This window comes from Oncorhynchus nerka, linkage group LG6 (genome assembly GCF_034236695.1).
Source record: "Oncorhynchus nerka isolate Pitt River linkage group LG6, Oner_Uvic_2.0, whole genome shotgun sequence".
NCBI classification, from domain to species: domain Eukaryota; kingdom Metazoa; phylum Chordata; class Actinopteri; order Salmoniformes; family Salmonidae; genus Oncorhynchus; species Oncorhynchus nerka.
In genome coordinates this window covers 32,010,562-32,032,506 of record NC_088401.1, presented here as the reverse complement: position 1 = coordinate 32,032,506, position 21,945 = coordinate 32,010,562, and the positions used below count along the sequence as shown (strand labels likewise).

At 41.8% G+C, this 21,945-nt stretch overlaps 2 protein-coding genes across 5 annotated transcripts in view; one reads left to right on the top strand and one right to left on the bottom strand.

The window, feature by feature from the left end:
- The window catches only part of fam49bb (family with sequence similarity 49 member Bb), a 38,681-nt gene extending 20,613 nt beyond the window's left edge, over positions 1–18,068 (bottom strand). The window contains exons 1-3 of one of the 4 annotated variants that reach the window (XM_029661416.2): positions 17,961–18,046; positions 2,665–2,888; positions 2,285–2,373 (exon numbers count right to left, since the gene is read on the bottom strand). The gene's annotated coding sequence lies outside the window, so the exon portion shown is untranslated. Of the gene's footprint in view, positions 1–2,284; positions 2,374–2,664; positions 2,889–15,241; positions 15,364–17,960 lie in introns of those variants that run through there. The other 3 variants (XM_029661417.2, XM_029661414.2, XM_029661415.2) reach the window with 3 other exon arrangements.
- Positions 18,069–18,793: 725 nt separating this feature from the next.
- On the top strand, positions 18,794–21,343 carry eef1a1l3 (eukaryotic translation elongation factor 1 alpha 1, like 3). Its single transcript, XM_029661413.2, has 7 exons — positions 18,794–19,074; positions 19,156–19,335; positions 19,443–19,739; positions 19,824–19,974; positions 20,052–20,308; positions 20,503–20,737; positions 20,985–21,343. Exons 1-7 carry the CDS (start codon positions 18,931–18,933, stop codon positions 21,095–21,097), a joined length of 1,377 nt encoding a protein of 458 aa, XP_029517273.1. The 5' UTR covers positions 18,794–18,930; the 3' UTR covers positions 21,098–21,343.
- The last annotated feature ends 602 nt before the right edge of the window (positions 21,344–21,945 follow it).

Below are 21,945 nucleotides of genomic sequence, written 5' to 3'. Positions count from 1 at the left end.
GGACCAGTATTACTTAACACCCTTGTTGCAAACAGAATGGATGATTTGAGGTAGATTTGTTTTTAACAAAGGCTTCATTATGTTTACTTTCTGGCCCAGGCCAGTAATGTGGTGATAATGCAGTGTTCTTGATCCTTTTATATTTCCATTTATTGTGGTGGCAGCGTCATGTTATGGGTATGCTTGTCACCGGCAGGGACTGGGGAGTTTGTCAGGATCTAAAGAAATATGAAAGGAGGAAAGTCCAGATAGAAAGTTAGTGGAAACGCTGCCTTGGTTGTCTGAATAACTAACCCTGGGATAGAGTTCTTTTTCAGCGGAACAATTTCCCAATGTTTAATGTCAAAGACACACCAGAATGGCTTTCCAGTAAGTGTTAATAATGGTCCTAAATCTGCTTATTTTGACAAAACAATCTATGTTTCCGTAAGAGTTGTGAAAAGGTAGAATCTCATTCAAAATGATTCACAGCTGTAATGGGTGCATAAGATGATTCCACCAAATATTAACTCTGGGGTGTGAATACATGTTTTATTTTGCATCCATTTGGATAAGGTATATCAATTTGTCTTTCACTTTGGAAAAGTTGAGTAGGTTGTGTATATCGGTAGGAAAAATCTATTCAATTTTTTGAAGTAATTTTAAAGGCAGTAAAATGTGAAGACTGAAATACTTTTTCTAGGCACTGTATGACATCATACCATAGTCTACAGTTTATAAATATTTTTACATCACCAGCTGGTGGCAGTACTGCCTCATTATTATTATTATTTTTTACCAGAGCTACAGTGAAAAGCTTTACCCCAGGCTACTTTACTACAGTACACACCTCCCCTGGTTTACAGAAGCTAATCTTACCTCAGCGTTCAGTGAAAGGAATGCCGCATTCACTCGATCATCTCCACTCTGTTAGTTACAACTCACCACTTCCCGTCCCTTGGCCAAAGAGTCAGACTGAAGTCTGAGCTAGCTAAAATAGATTAGCGTTCCCGCTAAACCGGTGGATTTAAGACTCGCAATGTAGCTTTAGCCAAGCCATTATTACATTATCAACTAACAAATTGCATGATAATCATGATATTTCAGTTAGGCTACGGTTTTAATGTAAAACCCTTCATGAACTGATGTTTAACTAAACATACCACACAGAACATATGAAATGGTATTGGCTTATTTAGTCCTAGACGGCTTGGATTGTCTCCAGCTGTATCAGACAGACAGGTGGGAAGCTGTGGTGCGAGACAGGTGGGCAGGTAATGTAACAACGTGCTCTGACACCTCTGATTAGGCCCAAGATTGACAGCTCCGCTGCCACGCCATGGTAACGGTCTCCAAGGAGACTGAAGGGAAAATATAAACAAGGGAGGCAAAAATCACACAAGCAGGAAATGTAATAGAGGGTAGTGATGTTATCACCTATTTCTAATTCTGACTGATCCAATGTGTCTGAAAGGAAGCGGTGCAAGATTCTAGGCTTAGTTGTAGCTAGGGCTTGTTGTGTAGGTGAGATGCTCCAGAAAATCACAGTGAAAGCTTCCATCTGTATACAGCCACTCTAGGACACAACAGACACATTAGCCTCCACAGAAGAACGGCTTACCTTTGATATAACAACGCAAAATAGTGAATGTGTGAGGGTCAGGGACCTAGTGTAACAGTGTTGCTTCCGTCCCTCTTCCTTGACTCAACCTGAGCTCGAACTAAGAACCCTCTGAACACACGTACAACTTATCTGTCACTCCACAAACAACTAATTCAAGTTCTCAGAGCAGGTGACGTCACCGATAGAACACTACTAGCACGCACAGCTAACTAGCTAGCCATTTTACATTGGCTAAACTAGCATAACAAAATAAAACATACCAGCATTACAGAAACCGTGTTCACATTGTGACCCTGATGGGGAAAAAGTCAAACGACAGCGCTCTTCTAGCGCCAAATAATAACAGGAACTTAAAATGAAGAGAAAAATAACTATGCTTAAGAGTGACCACAGTTAGAGCTGAAGTTCCACAAAGTCATGTTCCACTTGAGGTATAAAGAATCCAATAGAAAGGCCTTATAGCAGAATAGCATATTCTGCTGTGGTGTTACGATTGAACCCTAAAGTTAGATGAGTCAGGACATGACAGCAGTGGGTGTTGATAGCTCCGGGGTGAAGCTTCCCCTAGTTACAGAACTAGGATCCGTTTCCCCTCCCCCCAATCCTAACCTACCATTACTAGGGGAAATGCAAAACTGACACAAGATCAGCGTATAGGGGTAACTTTGTGTTAATACTAACCAGCAGAAGCTCTGGAGGTGTCAGTCAGGAGGAAGGAGGCCGAGCCTGGCGGGTGGCCAAGGTCACAGTCCTCCAGCAGAGGTCAGGTTCTGAAAACAAAGGCTAATTCAGTCAGTGAGTCAAATCACTCCTCCCAAAACAGATATGAACAGTCTTTATCAACTCATTTTCTTGCTCCTTCTTTTTGACAGCAAGTTTTGCGACAAAACTTAACCTGGACAATATTCGACATTCCTCTCGGTCTATCCTTCTGGTCCAATTATCATGTAATAGCTCAAAAGTTTCACTTGGCCACAACAAACATTTCCAACCTCCAGGACCTTGATTATCCCTAGATTACTGAACACTTAACATTACAGGACACATGAATGAAATGTTACCAGAGGTTGAGAATTTATTGGACAACAGTCAGTCACAGGTGCAGCCCTTTGTGATTCTCATGCAGACTGGGTTTCTTGAGAAGGGCAACGTTGCAGCAGTCTTGTAGAAACTGGGAGGCACAGCGGCCAGACGCACACCACTTCCTATTGTGCAACACTTCCTCTCATTCAGTGTGTACTTCGGATTTTCCACTGCACTCCCTAGTCCACTTCCTCCTGTTAGGCTACAATAGGGCCCAGACAAAATATTCTTAATGTTTGTTCAACCAAGACTTGTGTTCACTGCAATTAAAATCAGCCAATGTGGTTTGAGGTGCAAGATGGGGGGGGGGGGCTTCTATTTCTATGGTCACAACAAACTTCTTTTTTTTTTTTTTTTGCATTGTCACCCGCATAAAGCCTTTTGAATTTTGTGACACACCAAATAGACATAACCATGTTGATAACCACAACCAAGGCTTTATAGCTAACTGACCCAAGAAAGACCAGTCCCAGCACTGGGTCCAGACTTCTGACCCACCCCTTGAGAATCACTGGTGACGAGAACCCTCATGACAAGATATGCTTCAACCTGATATTTTATTTTAAAACCATTTGGATTTGAAAAGCCACTTGAACATGAACCCCAAGCACGCACCTCTCAAGTTCTCTGGCCCTTTCCGGAGTGTGGTTGAGTGCAGGTTCAGTAGACGGAGACAATTAGGACCGGGGGCGCTGTACTACTCCACGATTCATCAGCCTGCATACAAATAGGCTGCGAACAAATTGCCTGCCATAATGAACTAGCAGTGCTCATACATGAATGTGATTGGACTTCTAGTTCTTTGACTTTGGCCTACAACACCCGAACGAGTCAGTCACTCCGAGTGAGCTCTGGAGAGAAACTTTCAAAGATATCTCGGCTTGGAGTTGGCTGAAATTCACACAAGACTTAGAAATTGAAGAACTTTGTGCTCAAAGTCCCCTCATAGTTATACTCGTGGAAATGGGATATCAAATATCTACTTCCTTTCAGATCACCCTTTATGTTTCACTGTAGAACCTTATTACCACTGTAATAATAATGTGTTTATGATACACTGTAGGTTTTAAAAGGGGAAGTATCGCCAGAGCAAAGGACTCTAGGTCTATACCAAATAAAAATGGACTTGGCTTGTCACTTTGGACATTAAGTGACATCGGTGCCAAGGCATCATGAAATAAGTTACGCATCATTGAGCAACACCGCTGGAGAGGTACTACGCTTTAACCCAACCAACGTGATGTGGAATAAGAGCTTTGGTTTAGATTGTATTCACTGTTCTAAGATACAGGCTGTTCAAGAGACTGCTGGGTCAACTTGTCATTTCTATTATACACACACACACACACGTCTTAATATGTAGCAACACGATAGGCAGAATCAAGCCTGAGAGAACTAAGCAAACAACGACTTGAATACAGATTCTATTTAGACCCTGATTGTAGGACGGTAGTAGACTTCATTTTCTAAATGACATTGTGATAATGGCCTGGTAAACAGGTCCCATATTACACCGGTTGTAGCTACACTGCATCTGGAGTGAGCATGCATTGACACACCCTAGGGTCAGTGCTTGATGTATGCGAAAGAAACATTGATTGGCCCATTGCATGTCACGTTTCTTTAAATCGCAATAACGGTACCCCGAAAAACAGATGAGCATCATAAATGCACAGGCTATTTAAGTGGAGAGAAACAAAAGCAATTTTTGTAGCATAGAAACGGAACTTCCTTGAGTCTTTGAAAAATAAACGGACTGTCAACAAACGTGTTTGCATTTACAGAGAGGTCAATATGTGGGACAGCACATGTTGGAAACTACAATGTGCTGTCACTATGAAGCAGGCCATCATTTAAATCAATAGCGGCTGATGTGGAGTCAACGCATGATGATTTGCATGGTCCGCAGATCCAGGGTCAGTTGGGAACATGACTTTCCAAGAATATTAGGTTTGCGTGATGATCCCAATTAGAGGTCGACCGATTATGATTTTTCAACGCCGATACCGATACCGATTATTGGAGGACCCAAAAAAGCCGATACCGATTAATCTGCCTTTAAAAAAAAATTGTAATAATGACAATAACAACAATACTGAATTAACACTTATTTTAACTTAATATAAAACATCAATAAAATCAATTTAGCCTCAAAAAAATAATGAAACGTGTTCAATTTGGTTTAAATAATGCAAAAACAAAGTGTTGGAGAAGAAAGTAATATGTGCCATATAAAATATGTGGCATGTAAAAATGTGTGCCATGTAAAATGTGTGCCATGTAAAATATGTGCCTTGTAAAAAAGCTAACGTTTAAGTTCTTTGCTCAGAACATGAGAACATATGAAAGTTGGTGGTTCATTTTAACATGAGACTTCAATATTCCCAGGTAAGAGGTTTTAGTTAATATAGTATTTATAGGACTATTTCTCTCTATACCATTTGTATTTCATATACCTTTGACTATTGGATGTTCTTATAGGCACTATAGTATTGCCAGTGTAACAGTATAGCTTCCGTCCCCCTCCTCGCCCCTACCTGGGCTCGAACCAGGAACACATCGACAACAGCCACACTCGAAGCATCGTTACCCATCGCTCCACAAAAGCCACGGCCCTTGCAGCGCAAGGGAAATAACTACTCCAAATCTAAAAGCGAGTGACGTTTGAAACAGTATTAGCGCACACCCAGCTAACTAGCTAGCCATTTCACATTGGTTACACCAGCCATTAGGCTGATAGGCTTGAAGTCATAAACAGCGCTGTGCTTGAGAAGAGCTGCTGGCAAAATGCACGAAAGTGCTGCTTGAATTAATGATTACGGGCCTGCTGCTGCTCAGTCAGACTTCCCTATCAAATCAGACTTAATTATAACATAATAACACACAGACATACGAGCCTTTGGTCATTAATATGATCGAATCCGGAAACTATCATGAACAAAACGTTTATTATTTCAGTGAAATACGGAATGGGTGGCATCCCTAAGTCTAAATATTCTTGTTACATTGCAAAACCTTCAATGTATGTCATAATTGGCTAATTAGTTTGCGATGAGCCAGGGAGCCCAAACTGTTGCATATACCCTGACTCTGCGTGCAATGAACGCAAGAGAAATTACACAATTTCACCTGGTTGATATTGCCTGCTAAACTGGATTAGTAGTTATAACTAGTGATTATGATTGATTGTTTTTTATAAGATAAGTTTAATGCTAGCTAGCAATTTACCTTGGCTTCTACTGCATTCGCGTAACAGGCAGGCTACTCGTGGAGTGCAATGGTTAGAGCATTGGACTAGTTAACTGTGCGGTTGCAATATTGAAACCCCTGAGCTGACAAGGTGAAAATCTGTCGTTCTGCCACTGAACAAGGCAGTTAACCCACAGTTCCTAGGCAGTCATTGAAAATAAGAATGTGTTCTTAACGGACTTGCCAAGTTAAATAAAAAGGTAAACATTTTTTTCCTTCTTTTTTAAAATCGGAAAACGGCGCCCAAAAATACCGATTTCCGATTGTTATGAAAACTTGAAATCGGCCAATCCGACTAATCGGTCGACCTCTAATCCCAATGCTAATTTAAAACATTGTAATTAGAAGACACAAAGCGACGTTGCATTTTAGAGGGTAAGCAGTCACAGCTCTCCTCTCCCTCATCGTGTCGTGATGAATAAGAATGACCCACTCATGAGAAAAAAGTGAGACGTTTGCCAGAGTAGTAAAAAGGTTAGCTGACTACGAAGCGAGGGACACAATTTGTTCAATTAGCTGGTGTTGTTTTACATGTTTGATACATTCTCAATTAAAACGTGTGTTACCGTGGCAACAGCTTCCAGTTGCTCACTGGGAGTGAGATAGGGCTTAGAGCCGAGGAGGAAAACTGGCTCACGCTTTTATTTCAAGGGGGTGTGGATGATCATATTCATACTAGAGCCGGTTATATAAGCCTAATGAACAAAACACATCTTAACTAAGGTCTAACTCTGCATCGATTTTTTTCCCCCCGACAAAAACTGAGGCAGATCTGTATGCGTGGAGGTGACACTCCAACAAAATATGTTAAAACAAATTAGGCACTGTGGAGAATGGTAGCTCTGAGGCAGCCTCAGTCATCTCCAGTCGCATTACAAGCACCAGGCAGGCAATAAAAACCTGCATTGATGGAAGCCTAGACTAGCCCAAGTTGATTACTGAAAATACCATGCACTCTTTCCATGACAGTGAACAAACAGTAGCTTTGGAAAGTATTCAGACCCCTTGACTTTTTCCACATTTTGTTACGTTACAGCCTTATTCTAAAATGTATTAAATAGTCCCCCCCCCTCAATCTACACACAATATACCATAATGACAAAGCAAAAACAGGGTTAGAATTTTTTGCTAATTTATTAAATAAATAAAAAACTGAAATATCACATTTACATAAATATTCAGACCCTTTACTCAATGCTTTGTTGAAGCACCTTTGGCAGCGATTACAAATTAATTTAGAGAGTTTCTCCCATTCTTCTCTGCAGATCTTCTCAAGCTCTGTCAGGTTGGATGGAGAGAGTATTTTCAGGTCTCTCAAGAGATGTTTGATCGGGTTCAAGTACAGACTCTGGCTGGGCCACTCAAGGACATTCAGAGACTTGTCCCAGAGCCACTCCTGTGCTTTCTTGGCTGTGTGCTTATGGTTGTTGTCCTGTTGAAAGATGAACCTTTGCCCCAGTCTAAGGTCCTGAGCAGGTTTTCATCAAGGATCTCACTGTACTTTGCTCTGTTCACTTTTCCCTCGATCCTGACTAGTCTCCCAGTCCCTGCACCTGAAAAACATCCCCACAGCATGATGCCACCACCATGCTTCACCGTAGGGATGGTGCCGGGTTGCCGCCAGACGTGATGCTTGGCATTTAGTAGAGGTTGAACGATTAATCAGAATGGCCAATTAATTAGGGCCGATTTCAAGTTTTCATAACAATCGGAAATCAGTGTTTTTGGACACCGATTTTGCAGATTTTTTTTATTTATACAACTTTATTTAATTAGGCAAGTCAGTTAAGAAGACATTCTTATTTTCAATGACGGCCTAGGAACGGTGAGTTAACTGCCTCCTTTAGGACGACAGATTTTTACCTTGTCAGCTCGGGGGATCCAATCTCGCAATCTTACAGTTAACTAGTCCAACGCAGTAACGACCTGCCTCTTGTTGCACTCCACAAGGACACTGACTGCCTGTTACGTGAATGCAGTTAGCCAAGGTAAGTTGCTAGCTAGCATTAAACTTATCTTATAAAAAACAATTAATCATAATCACTAGTTAACTACACATAGTTGATGATATTACTAGATATTATCTAGCGTGTCCTGCGTTGCGTATAATCTGACTGAGCATACAAGCGTCTAAGTATCTGACTGAGCAGTGGTAGGCAGAAGCAGGAGGGTAAACATGAATTCAAACAGCACTTTAGTGCGTTTTGCCAGCAGCTCTTCGTTGTGTGTCAAGCATTGCGCTGTTTAAGACTTCAAGCCTATCAACTCCCGAGATGAGGCTGGTGTAACCGAAGTGAAATGGCTGGCTAGTTAGCGTGCGCTAATAGCGTTTCAAACGTCACTCGCTCTGAGCCTGTGGTTGTTTCCCTTGCTCTGCATGGGTAACGCTGCTTCGAGGGTGGCTGTTGTCATTGTGTTTCTGGTTCGAGCCCATGGAGGAGCGAGGAGAGGGACTGAGGCTATACTGTTACACTGGCAATACTAAAGTGCCTATAAGAACATCCAATAGTCAAAGGTTAATGAAATACAAATGGTATAGAGGGAAATAGTCCGATAATAACTACAACCTAAAACCTCTTACCTGGGAATATTGAAGACTCATGTTAAAAGGAACCACCAGCTTTCATATGTTCTCATGTTCTGAGCAAGGAACTTAAATGTTAGCTTTTTTTACATGGCACATACAGTGGGGCAAAAAAGTATTTAGTCAGCCACCAATTGTGCAAGTTCTCCCACTTAAAAAGATGAGAGAGGCCTGTAATTTTCATCATAGGTACACTTAAACTATGACAGAAAAAATGAGGAGAAAAATTCCAGAAAATCACATTGTAGGATTTTTAATGAATTTATTTGCAAATTATGGTGGAAAATAAGTATTTGGTCACCTACCAACAAGTGAGATTTCTGGCTCTCACAGACCTGTAACTTATTCTTTGAGGATCCTCTGTCCTCCACTCGTTACCTGTATTAAGGGCACCTGTTTCAACTTGTTATCAGTATAAAAGACACCTGTCCACAACCTCAAACAGTCACACTCCAAACTCCACCATGGCCAAGACCAAAGAGCTGTCAAAGGACACCAGAAACAAAATTGTAGACCTGCACCAGGCTGGGAAGACTGAATCTGCAATAGGTAAGCAGCTTGGTTTGAAGAAATCAACTGTGGGAGCAATTATTAGGAAATGGAAGACATACAAGACCACTGATAATCTCCCTCGATCTGGGGCTCCACGCAAGATCTCACCCCGTGGGGTCAAAATGATCACAAGAACGGTGAGCAAAAATCCCAGAACCAAACGGGGGGACCTAGTGAATGACCTGCAGAGAGCTGGTACCAAAGTAACAAAGCCTACCATCAGTAACACACTACGCCGCCAGGGACTCAAATCATGCAGTGCCAGACGTGTCCCCCTGCTTAAGCCAGTACATGTCCAGGCCCGTCTGAAGTTTGCTAGAGAGCATTTGGATGATCCAGAAGAAGATTGGGAGAATGTCATATGGTCAGATGAAACCAAAATATAACTTTTTGGTAAAAACTCAACTCGTCGTGTTTGGAGGACAAAGAATGCTGAGTTGCATCCAAAGAACACCATACCTACTGTGAAGCATGGGGGTGGAAACATCATGCTTTGGGGCTGTTTTTCTGCAAAGGGACCAGGACGACTGATCCGTGTAAAGGAAAGAAGGAATGGGGCCATGTATCGTGAGATTTTGAGTGAAAAACTCCTTCCATCAGCAAGGGCATTGAAGATGAAACGTGGCTGGGTCTTTCAGCATGACAATGATCCCAAACACACCGCCCGGGCAACGAAGGAGTGGCTTCGTAAGAAGCATTTCAAGGTCCTGGAATGACCTAGCCAGTCTCCAGATCTCAACCCCATAGAAAAGCTTTGAAGGGAGTTGAAAGTCTGTGTTGCCCAGCAACAGCCCCAAAACATCACTGCTCTAGAGGAGATCTGCATGGAGGAATGGGCCAAAATACCAGCAAGTGTGTGAAAACCTTGTGAAGACTTACAGAAAACATTTGACCTCTGTCATTGCCAACAAAGGGTATATAACAAAGTATTGAGATAAACTTTTGTTATTGACCAAATACTTATTTTTCACCATAATTTGCAAATACATTCATAAAAAAATCCTACAATGTGATTTTCTGGAATTTTTTTCTCATTATGTCTGTCATAGTTGAAGTGTACCTATGATGAAAATTACAGGCCTCTCATCTTTTTAAGTGGGAGAACTTGCACAATAGGTGGCTGACTAAATACTTTTTTGCCCCACTGTATTGCACTTTTACTTTCTTCTCCAACACTTTGTTTTTGCATTATTTAAACCATTTTTTTTTATTTGAGGCTAGATTGATTTGATTGATGTATTATATTAAGTTAAAATAAGTGTTCATTCAGTAATGTTTTAATTGTCATTATTACAAATACATTTTCTTTTTAAAGTCGGTATCGGCTTTTTTTGTCCTCCAATAATCGGTATCGGAATTGAAAAACCATAATCGGTCGACCTCTACCATTTAGGCAAGCACATTTATTTAACATTTTAAAAAGACCTTATTTACATAAAAGTGTTCAGAACATTTGCTATGAGACCCGAAAGTGAGCTCAGTTGCATCGTTTCAATTGATCCTCCTTGAGATGTTTCAGCAACTTAATTGGAGTCCACCTGTGGTAAATTCAATTGATTAGACATGATTTGGAAAAAGCACACACACACACACCTGTCTATATAAAAGGTCAAACAGTTGACAGAGTATGTCAGAGCAAAAACCAAGCCATGAAGTCAAACTAATTGTCTGTAGAGTCTCGAGACAGGATTGTGTCGAGGCACAGATCTGGGGAAAGGTACCAAAAAATTACCAAGAACCTGATGTTCACTCTGACAAAGCTCCAGAGTTTATCTGTGGAGATTATTGTCCTTCTAGAAGGTTATCTCATCTCTGCAGCACTCCACCAATCAGGCCTTTATGTTAGAGTGGCCAGACGGAAGACACTCCTCAGTAAAAAGGCAAATGACAGCCCGCTTTGAGTTTGCCAAAAGGCACCTAAAGGACGCTCAGACCATAAGAAAAAGATTCTCTTGTCTGATGAAACCAAGATTGAACTCTTTGGCCTGAATGCCAAGGATCACTTCTGGAGGAAACCTGCACCATCCCTACAGTGAAGCATGGTGGCAGCATCATAATGTGGGGATGTTTTTCAGCAGCAGGGACTGGGAGACTAGTCAGGAATGAGGGAAAGATGAACGGAGCAAAGTACAGAGAGATCCTTGATGAAAACCTGCTCCAGAGCACTCAGGACCTCAGACTGGGGTGAAGGTTCACCTTCCAACAGGACTACGACCCTAAGCACACAGCCAAGACAATGCAGGAGTGGCTTCGGGACAAGTCTCAAAGTCCTTGAGTGGCAAAGCCAGAGCCCGGACTTGAACCCGATCAAACATCTCTGGAGAGAACTGAAAATAACTGTGCAGCGATGCTCCCCATCCAACCTGACAGAGCTTGAGAGGATCTGCTGAGAAGAATGGAGGAACTCCCCAAATACAGGTGTGCCAAGCTTGTAGATATATACCTAGGCTGTAATCTGTAATATATATATAGGCTGTAATCGCTGCCAAAGGTGCTTCAACAAAGTACTGAGTAAAGGGTCTGAACACTTATGTAAAATGTGATATCAGTTTTTTATTTTTAATTAACGTGCAAAACTGTCAAAACTGTTTTTGCTTTGTCATTGTGGGGTATTGTGTGTAGACTGATGAGGGAAAAAAAAATATTTAATCAATTTTAGAATAAGTCAAGGGGTCTGAATACTTTCTGAACGCACTAGTAACATGTAACAATCTCTGACAGATCCCACCCAAGCAAAGCTGATTACCTTTTCAAAATGTAGAGGGCTACCACTATACTCTACCACAGCAAAAAAAGGAAGTTGAGAACACGATTGAGCTGTCATGTAGCCTAGAGACTGAAAATAAGGAAGAGAGTGCAACTGGTGGAGTCACACTGTGAGTCATCTCGATTTCACAGTCAGAGGGCATAATTACAAATTGCTTCAAAAGGGAGAGGCAGCTGCTTTCAGGCTTTGATAGGGGGATAATTAAAAATGTCTCAAGTTGGCTGGTCAGATATTCTGAAAACAGCAGCTTTATGTGATGAGTCAAGGTAGGGGTACAAGAAGATAATAGCTTTTTGTGATTCTTCCACGTCCTATAACAAAGCCTGCATATAATTTCATGGATTAATAGCTGACACAAAAAAGAAAACTCTTTGAATAAAACGCTCCAAACAGAAGTATGCAGGGGTAATTCACTGCTTAGACCCGTCTCAGGCTGACAACTAAACTCTACTTTCTATAGGATGGCTCCAGCATCATGTACTGTAGGATGGAGATTTGGTGCGGGGGCGCTGTGGCAACAGGGAGGTGTGAAAGATGAATTTCTCCCCTGCTGATGTGCCATCTGTGGTGTAGCAACCCCACTCTATGGTGTCCACTGACACGTGGGCGGGGGACACAGAAGGCTTAACAGCCCATGATTTTATTTATTGAACATTTATTTAACTAGGCAAGTCAGTTAAGAGCAAATTCTTATTTACAATGACTGCCTACCCCGGCCAAACCCTAACCCGGATGACGCTGGCACAATTGTACGCCGCCCTATGGGGCTCCTAATGACGGCCAGTTGTGATACAGCCCAGGATTGAACCAGGGTCTGTAGTGATGCCTCTAGCACTGAGACGCAGTGCCTTAGACCGCTGCACCACTCGGGAGATCGAATCAAATCAACTGTATGTATGGGATTCATCTTTACCTTCAGAAGTCAGGAGGTGGTTGTGGTGTGTGTGCACGTGCACGTGCGTGAATGATGCAGGCTTGTAATTCACTTGGAACCTAATGGAAGCAAACTGACGAAAACGAGGAGGGACTAACTGAACTTGTCCAATAACAAACTCTTGTTTCTGTTGTAAAACACTTTCCGTTGCAAAATGTTTCGCTACAGTGTGCACTAATGAATACACCTGTTCACCAGGAAGCTAAGGATACTCTGTCCTCAACACTTTATCTTCAGGAGAGGCCAGGTTATTTATAGCCCAATGTTGAGTGTCTAATGCAAAGGCCATTTTGCATGTACCTGCTAAAGATACACACCACATACAAGAGAGGGACTGATAACTGGATCAGGTACTGGAATGCTAATAATGAAGCATCTGCTGAAAGAGTTAAGTGTGTTCATAACCTTCCTATAATACAGTGCCATCACACAACCCATTGACATGTAAGGAGAGATGATGTTCTCCTCAAACCAAGAATGATTGGTTACATTTCAGTTAGGATATTTGAGGTTCATGTGGACAGTCAGGCTTCATACCCAAGAGAGGATGAGGGTACATGATCTGTCCCTCTCTGATCAGTGGTGTGACAGGGACTGGGAAGTGAGAAAGTTAAGAGGAAGGCTTCACAGAACCAGTCAGCATCTCCCAGAGCTGGCACATGCACTGACTCATACACAGACACATCAGAGAAATAGCATACAAAACGTAGGCCTACACATTCCCCTTTTAACTACTCCCAGCAATATACACCCCACAACAACTATAGGCCCTGCCTACACAATTTCAACATAACCCTTCTTTGATGTTTTACAGCACATAGCAAGAGACAAACAACAAAGGCGCACTCCAACGCATGTTTTAAATCTGCTAACCAGAGAAGGCCGAACTAACACTATAGCACTTCCGTCCGATATGTTTTCACAGCTTGGTCGCATAGACTAGATGTAACTGTAAAGCCGGAACACTCAAATAAATATGATATGTTATGTTTGGTATGGCTATATAAGACAAAAGGTTAACGCGAACGTCTAGCAGCCCAACGGATGCGCGTTCGAATCTCATCACGGACAACATTAGCATATAGCAACTTTAACAACTACTTACATAGCTAGTTTGTAACTACTTAGCATTTTAGCTAATATATTTACATTTCCTAATGTTATGTCTACTCGAGTCCAGGTTGGTTTTCAAGGCAGGGTGCAAAGGCCCCAGAAGCAACAGTAAAGGTTGGTGACACCAATATTTCCTAACACAGGATGTCCCTGTAGATAGGCTATGCCTACTACGTTTCCATCGAGAGATACCTTTGTCCTTGCACATACGTTAAAAATAGGTTGCCCTTGCTTCTGCTGTTTTTGGTATGCTAGATAGATGAACCTTGACTTTTTCCACTACATGAGTAAAGTGTCATGTCTTCACAAAAAGTGCTTGTAGACATGCACAGACATGCACTGTAGCTGAGAGACAGCGGTTAAGCACAGCCAGGAGGGCATTTTAGGTTGCTCTTGTGCAAAGAACAGACCTGCTGAATCCTGGACAAGCACCAGTAGATTCCCGTCTTCCTTGGCCAATACGCGAGGGTCAGGAATTTGGAGCATTCATACAGGACCAAACAAAAACAAAGCAAGTATAAGAGAAATGCACTAGTCTTGAGTCGACTTTTGGGCACACATTCTTAAAATAACAAGGCATATTTCGTTTGTGTGTTTTAGAGATGTTTGACAGCAGAGCCAACAATAACAAGAAAGAACGTGTCCGACAAAAAGTAAGAGGACCCACTGCACTTAACTAGCTTTATTCAAATATATCCCTTTCCTGAGGTAATCACCGAAGTGAGTGGATACAACGCATCCACAGGCCATGCAACACACAACATAAATGTCATGAAATCAACATATTTGTAGACTGACTGCCTATTGATTTTGAATTGATGATTGTGAGTATCCATCAGAAGAAGATATGAATACAGTGAAAGATCAAAGGTAGCTTGGTGGTATATCACCGACTAGATTATATCATCTAGTTTACTTCATAGGTGAAATTCAACCTCGGTTAGTTCTATGGATGCAGTCCCACCGTCGGTTGGATAAAGAACCCTATAAGTGAGTCCGTGCGAATCAACTAAAATGATTGTCTTACGAAACATGTGAACTGCAATACAGCTCTACAAAGTTTGTGTGTGAGCACTGACACAGTAACCGGACAGTTATTTTTGTAACTATTGTTGCGCGGCAATGAGCGCAGACGTGCGAGCAAGTCATTTCTATTCCTTCCAAAATGTGTACAGTGAAATTTGGCGTAACTTCAGTTGCAATGAAAGATATGAGCACGGTATTTCTAAGCACATGTAGGCTACTATGGACTACAATCACCTCCATCCGCCACGCAGCCTTCGCCAGTAGCGCTATCCTGTCAAGAAACTGATACAAAGTAAAGGACAATAAATGCAATCCGTTGTCAATACTTACAACTATGATCAGAGATTGGCGAACAGAATGGTCCGTGTATCACATCGCGACGGACAGTTATTCCTGTTAATTCATTGAATGGTCTCGTCTCACTGGTATATCACAGGACGAAAACGACTATCAAGAGCGACCAGGATACAGAGTCCACCACCGCTTCGTAATACTGGGCGTGTTCAAGGGAGTGGGATGAAAAATGGGTTTACAGCCTGCGAATGAATCCACGCTGACGTCAAAGTAGCCTACAGCTATTAATAAAAATGCACTGAACAATAGTAGCCAACAGTAGCCTACAGTAATAAAAACATGTGCATGTAAATCTAAATGTCAGAAAGAACTGTCACTCAGTTAGGAAGGCTATAGAGGTCACATATTTGTCTTGGTATGTTATGTTTATTAGGATAACATAATATTGTATATTGTTGTGTTATTATAATGTAATAAAGTTGTGTGTCAGATGAACAAAGAATGAATGCATGAACCTATAGTGGGAATACAAAGCATGTAGAGTATGTGTATCTTCTAAAAAAATAAATGATGCTCCAGAATTGTTCAAGACTAAACTGAAAAGCAATGCAGTTCTTTATGAGTCATCGTGCTATACAGGATGTGTAGATTGAAGTTCATTTGAGAGAATTTCACTGGGTCTCAATTGAGTTACCACTGAAGTGAGAGGCTTTCATGGTGATTTCACAGAAAGTAGACAAACCCAACCAGTCTCTGAGCAGTGAGAACAGGCAGCAGAAATACTCATAGTTGTTACTGAACTGTCTGGCCTGGCTGCACTGGTCTTATGGGATTCATCTAAAATGATCTTTCTCTTTGTTAATGACCCATTAAATTACAGGTATGTGATAATGACTAATTCAAATGGCCCATTTCTCATGGTTGGGGCATGCACCAGTCGATTGTACCTGCATTTTGAAAAAAGCGGAAAGCGAAAATGAATGATGTTTTGTCTCATAAAAACAGATAAAACAGCCTACGGGTTCTCACAGATCAAATGCAGATTCATACTGATATTCTTATCTCCTTGTCATCACCAAACCACATGTACTGTTGCGATCTGTAGTTTGTGAAGTGACAAAGGAAGTCTGTCTACATCTCTTAAAGAAAACACCTCAACGCGCACCCCAGCTGAAGGCCTTGCTTCCTCCTTTTGGCTTGCATGCAAATCAGCAGGAACCACTACTGGTATAAGTAGCCTGTCTTACAGATCTGTCAATGGACATTACAACGTTCACACCTTCCCTCACCACCTCTACCCCAGTCATAACGTGTATTGTAAGTGGACATCCACTCAGATGCTTGCAATGGCTGGCCAGATGCCAGGAAAAACACCATCAGACCCATATCGGGCATTTTAACTTGTAATGATATTGATGCTCCGACATGGAGGAAAAAACTCCCAATTGGTAACTTTAGATTCAACTTCCCAAAGATGAAAAGCAAAATTATAGCTAGCCTATATTTCTCTTGTGACATGGCTGACAACCACATGCGGTATATAACACAACAAGATAGACTTTATTTACAGCATCTGTTCCTACAGTGGACAAGGTCGGGTAGTGGAGTGTTTTCTCCATACAAGCACCATGCTGGCCAAGCCTGTTTACCCTCTGATGAGCCATGGAGGTAACAGTCATATGATGGACCACAGTGTACCTCTTTGAACCAATGAGAAGTCTTACTGCTAACCACATGTCCCTAATCTAAGCACTGTCACGTCAAACATCTTTACACTACAGATCAGTGCCAATCCTAAGTGAAATGAATATGGTTGTAGAGTTGTGCTGGTAACTTGTAATAACACTCCATTATTCCATTATTGGTCTCTGTAGGTTACATCTCAGATTTGAATTATGGTTTGGAAAAGTAGGCCATAAAGTCATGTGACTATAGCCTACATACAGAGCATTGTGGTTAAGCGTGTGAGATTTGTACAGCAGATTTTGCACTCAACATCATGTCAATAGACCATAGCCTAGTCACATTACAAGCATGACATTTAAAGGCTAAAACTAGATTTCTGAACATTTTCACTTCCATGTTCGGGTTTGAGACACTGCAGCAGAGGGATGGAACGGGGGGTTCAAATGGGATGGAAATTCTTAATCTTAATCAAATTCTTAATCTTCATATTCAATATGAATGCTTATCAGGTATCGGTACCTAGGTCATAAACTCGTATATCATATTATTAAACAGTCTTTCCAAACAGTCACACTTCATCTCTGCTTACCTCATGTCAAAATAAAAGACCCCCAAAAGTTATTCATTTTTTTGTCCACATTATGGCGCACGTGCAGGAATTTTATTTTGACATAAAACAAGCAGAGAGGAAGTGTGTCTACAACAGCCCCACGTTTGGAAAGTTTGTTTAATAATACTATCCTTTAGATATTTGGTCTCAAATTCCCCCGTCATAATGACCAACCGTCCTTGCCACCGGTCCATTAAATTGAAATTGAATTGTATTTAACTTCTTGCTTCCCAGGGACTGTTTTTGTGCAACCCAATACAATTGAAAGCGACGCTAGTGAATACACCCTCGTTGCTAAAAAAGCACCTACAGTATACAGACCCCAATGAATGATCCTCCTGTTGAATACTCTACTCCTATTCACAGCAGCACACTTACTTAGCCAAACATCAATAATAACAAAGCAATATTACGTTGGAGACCATATTTACAAGTAACATTTACTTAATTGTGTTTTACCGTAATGCTCGAAGTGCAAGAAAAGGCAGTCGTCCTCCACCTGGTAGCTACCACGCTAGCAGCTCAAAGAATAACGATTCGCTTCAGTTGTCCGCTATTTCCGGGTTGGTCTAACGTCATTGTGCAACAGACAGGTTACAACCTCAACAACGCGCGAGAGGTTGCATTGAATGCAAATCGAACACAACGGACCCACGGGTCTCGGCTACAGTAACCAGATTAGTATTACTGTATTTATGTTGCCGAGTTCAAATGTTATTTACAGTGTGAACATGACACATGTCATGCAATTTCGTGTTACATTAACGTGTACCTTAATCCGCAAGAAAAAAAAGAATTAGCCCGCAGCAATGTTTGCCTACAAAATGCTAACACATATCAGGCCAAGTTGAACGTGAAAGAAACAATAACCACCTGGCAAATAATACATAGGCTATAGCTAAAGTGGAAAGTAAACGTTCATTTAGCCAGTATGTATTGCAATTCCAGTTTAATTTAGACCTACATTTTCATACAATTAAAGTACGAACATAATATTCAAAACTAAAGTAGACTATGAAAACCGTTCGAAATACTTTGAAAATACAATTTATTTGTCCCTTCTTTGAAATACTGATCTAACATGATTGTGTTAGCGTTAAGCAAGAACTTTGCTTCTTGGCTTTCACCTGTCCAGTCACGTCTGATATATGATTAGACGACTTCAAGAACAGGGGGAAAAGGGAAACGATGATTGATGGGCTGCACAGATGGGCAGCATTAATGAATGCACATGCCTGACTTCAATCAAAACATTACAGGAGCCCCGACTATAAAATGCCACCTACATTTGATAGAAGTCCTTTACGACGACGAGTACGAAAGTATTTAGACTAGGGTAACGCACACAATTATTACATTCAAATTCGAGCACTATACTCTTAGAGGCTTCTTTGGGTGAAGTTTATCTGTTAGCTGAAGCTAGTTGAAAATGGTGAAGGAGAGAACCCACATAAACGTGGTCATCATAGGCCATGTTGATAGCGGAAAGTCAACCACCACTGGTCACCTGGTCTACAAATGCGGTGGTGTCGACCCAAGAACAATCGAGAAGTTTGAGAAGGCTGCAGCCCAGGTAAGAAACTAATTGGCGCAACATTTTATATGTATTAAACAACTACAACTATAGCTAATTTTAAATTCTCTCATCCTACAGATGGGCAAGAGCTCTTTCAAATATGCCTGGGTGTTAGACAAACTGCAAGTTGAGAGGGAGCGGGGAATTACCATTGACATTTCATTGTTGAAATTCAACACACACAAATACACTATCACGATAATTGATGCTCCAGGCCATCGTGACTTCATCAAGAACATGATCACAGGGACATCACAGGTGACGTTGCCCATTGTAGTGTATCTGCCTGGGGGCTATTAACACTTTAGGCCAATGTGAATTGGTGGTAACCTGTTCTTAAGCCTTTGTTCACCATTTCATTTCAGGCTGATGTTGCCCTCCTGGTCGTGTCTGCGGCCAAAGGGGAGTTTGAGGCTGGTATCTCCAGGAATGGCCAGACCAGGGAGCATGCCTTGCTCGCCTACACGCTTGGTGTCAAGCAAATCATTGTCGCTGTAAACAAAATGGATGTGACTGAGCCACCATACAACCAGAAGCGCTTTGGTGAAGTGGTCCAAAGCGTGAGCACTTTCCTCAAAAGAATCGGTTATGATCCCACTGCTGTGCCTTTTGTTCCGATCTCTGGCTGGACCGGTGAGAACATGCTTGCCCCATCTCAGAAAGTGAGTAGTTTGTAATTGCATTCATCCACATTTAAGTATAATTTTTATCCACCTGTGACTCATGAACCCTCTTCTGCGGTGTAGATGTCCTGGTTCAAAGGCTCTAAAGTCAAGCGCGGGCAAGGGCATGCAAATGGGAGAACTCTACTTGAAGTCCTGGACTCCATCCATCCACCAGTGCGTGTTGCCAACAAGCCTCTGAGGCTGCCCCTGCAGGATGTATACAAGATTGGAGGTGAGGCGTGGCTCATGGGGTCTACATGTTTCACAAATTGTGAGTAGTTGGATTGTCACTTTTTCCCTGTTCTACAGGAGTGGGCACGGTTCCAGTGGGGAAGATCGAGACGGGGGTCCTGAAGCCCGGCATGACCCTGATGTTCTCTCCCGCCAAGCTGACTGCCGAGGTCAAGTCCATTGAGATGCACCACGAGGGTCTGCAGGTGGCTGGGCCTGGCCACAATGTGGGCTTCAACATCAAGAACGTGTCTGTAAAGAACCTCCGTCGTGGTGATGTGGCGGGGAACGCCCAGCATGACCCTCCCTCTGATGTCAACAGCTTTGTGGCACAGGTACAGGTTTATGTCACTATCTGAAAATGGCAATTCAGTATTGAAGGCGAGTGTCCCATTATCTAACGTACTGATGGTTTGTCAAACAAATCTTCCCTGGTTTAGGATGTGAATCTGTTCCCTACTAGTGCAGATCCCTCTACCTGTTCTGTAGCCCATTACTGTTTAACTGAAGTCTTTGTGTCTTCCCACAGCTCATAATCCTAAACCATCCTGGCAAAATCAAGACTGGCTACTCTCCCGTACTGGACTGCCACACCACTCATGTGACCTGCCGCTTTGCAGAGCTGAGGGAGAAGATTGACCGTCGCACAGGGAAGAAGCTGGAGGACTTTCCCCAGACCCTGCAGTCTGGTGATGCTGCCACTGTCAAGATGAGCCCCAACAGACCCCTCTGTGTGGAGAGTTTCTTCACCTACCCTCCTTTAGGTACACTTCTCTCAATATTTTTAGGCAACATCCCTGGTAGTGGGCATGGAACATTTGGAATTAAGTGGTACATTTTCTAGTGTAATGTTTTATTAGCGCATGGCTTTCTATCCAATCCAAATGTTGACTGCATCATGTCTGTCTTTTGATAAATTACTGCTTGTTCACCAGATGTGCCTTACCTAAAATATGGCTGACTTGGTTTTAACAATAAAAGTAATTTGTTATCCATGTGTTCCATCTTCAGGTCGGTTTGCAGCGAGGGACTTGAAACAGACTGTTGCTGTGGGAGTCATTAAGTCGGTGGATAAGGACCATGGATCAAAGAAGCATGCACAGAAAGGCCAAGTCTCAAAATAAATGTTTTTTATTTTACCAGCTGTTCTGGTATGAAAGAGCTTGAGGATAAAGCTTTAAGTTGACTATTATTTGTGTATATATATATAATTTGTGTTGCAATACAAAGCACTGTTTTTGAAGAAAAAATAACTTTCTCTTAGCTTGTACTACCATTTGGCGTAATTTAAACAATTGAATGGCCTGTCTCAGACAAATGTGAAAGGTTGTGCAAAAAGCTTCTGACGAATAAAAGTCCTTTCAAAATTACTTTGTTTCACTTAAGTGCTGTTCTGTTCATCTGTGAATGTAAACGAGTGACTATTCCTTGGCTTTAGCAGCAACCACCTAAGTTTCTTTACTAGACATTTTAGCCTTGTTAAAATTAAGGCACCATGGTTGACTCTCATTCTATTGGCATACTGAACAAAATGTAACCCAAACAAATTGAAGATTCTACTGAGTTACGGTAAATGAGGATTGTCAATTGAAATTGAGGCCTAATCTATGGGTTTTGCATTACTGGGAATAGACATGCATCTGGATGCATAATTTCAAATGGGCCTCAGGAGCTTATCATGGTGCATTCATATTGACATTGAGAAATGCAGTTGTCGCTTATTCCTGCCCATAACCCCACTGCCACCATGGGGCACGCTGTTCACAGCAATGCCATCCATGTGGTTGAGGCTGGGTTACAAGCGTTTTGCTACTCGCAATAACATCTAACCATGTGACCAATAACATTTGATTTGGACTTGGGGATGGGATGGGGGGGGTGACTGGCTTAGACATGAACATTAAATCATCTGACACCAGCTCTGGTGGACATTCCTACAGTCAGCATGTCAATTGCATGCTGTCTCAACTTG

Bases quoted from the DNA above. Each gene is read 5' to 3' on its own strand.
- eef1a1l3 (XM_029661413.2), top strand. From the start codon at position 18,931: ATGGTGAAGGAGAGAACCCACATAAACGTGGTCATCATAGGCCATGTT. The intron at 19,336-19,442 runs GTGACGTTGCCC...ATTTCATTTCAG, and splicing joins TGATCACAGGGACATCACAG to GCTGATGTTGCCCTCCTGGT. The intron at 20,309-20,502 runs GTACAGGTTTAT...GTCTTCCCACAG, and splicing joins TCAACAGCTTTGTGGCACAG to CTCATAATCCTAAACCATCC.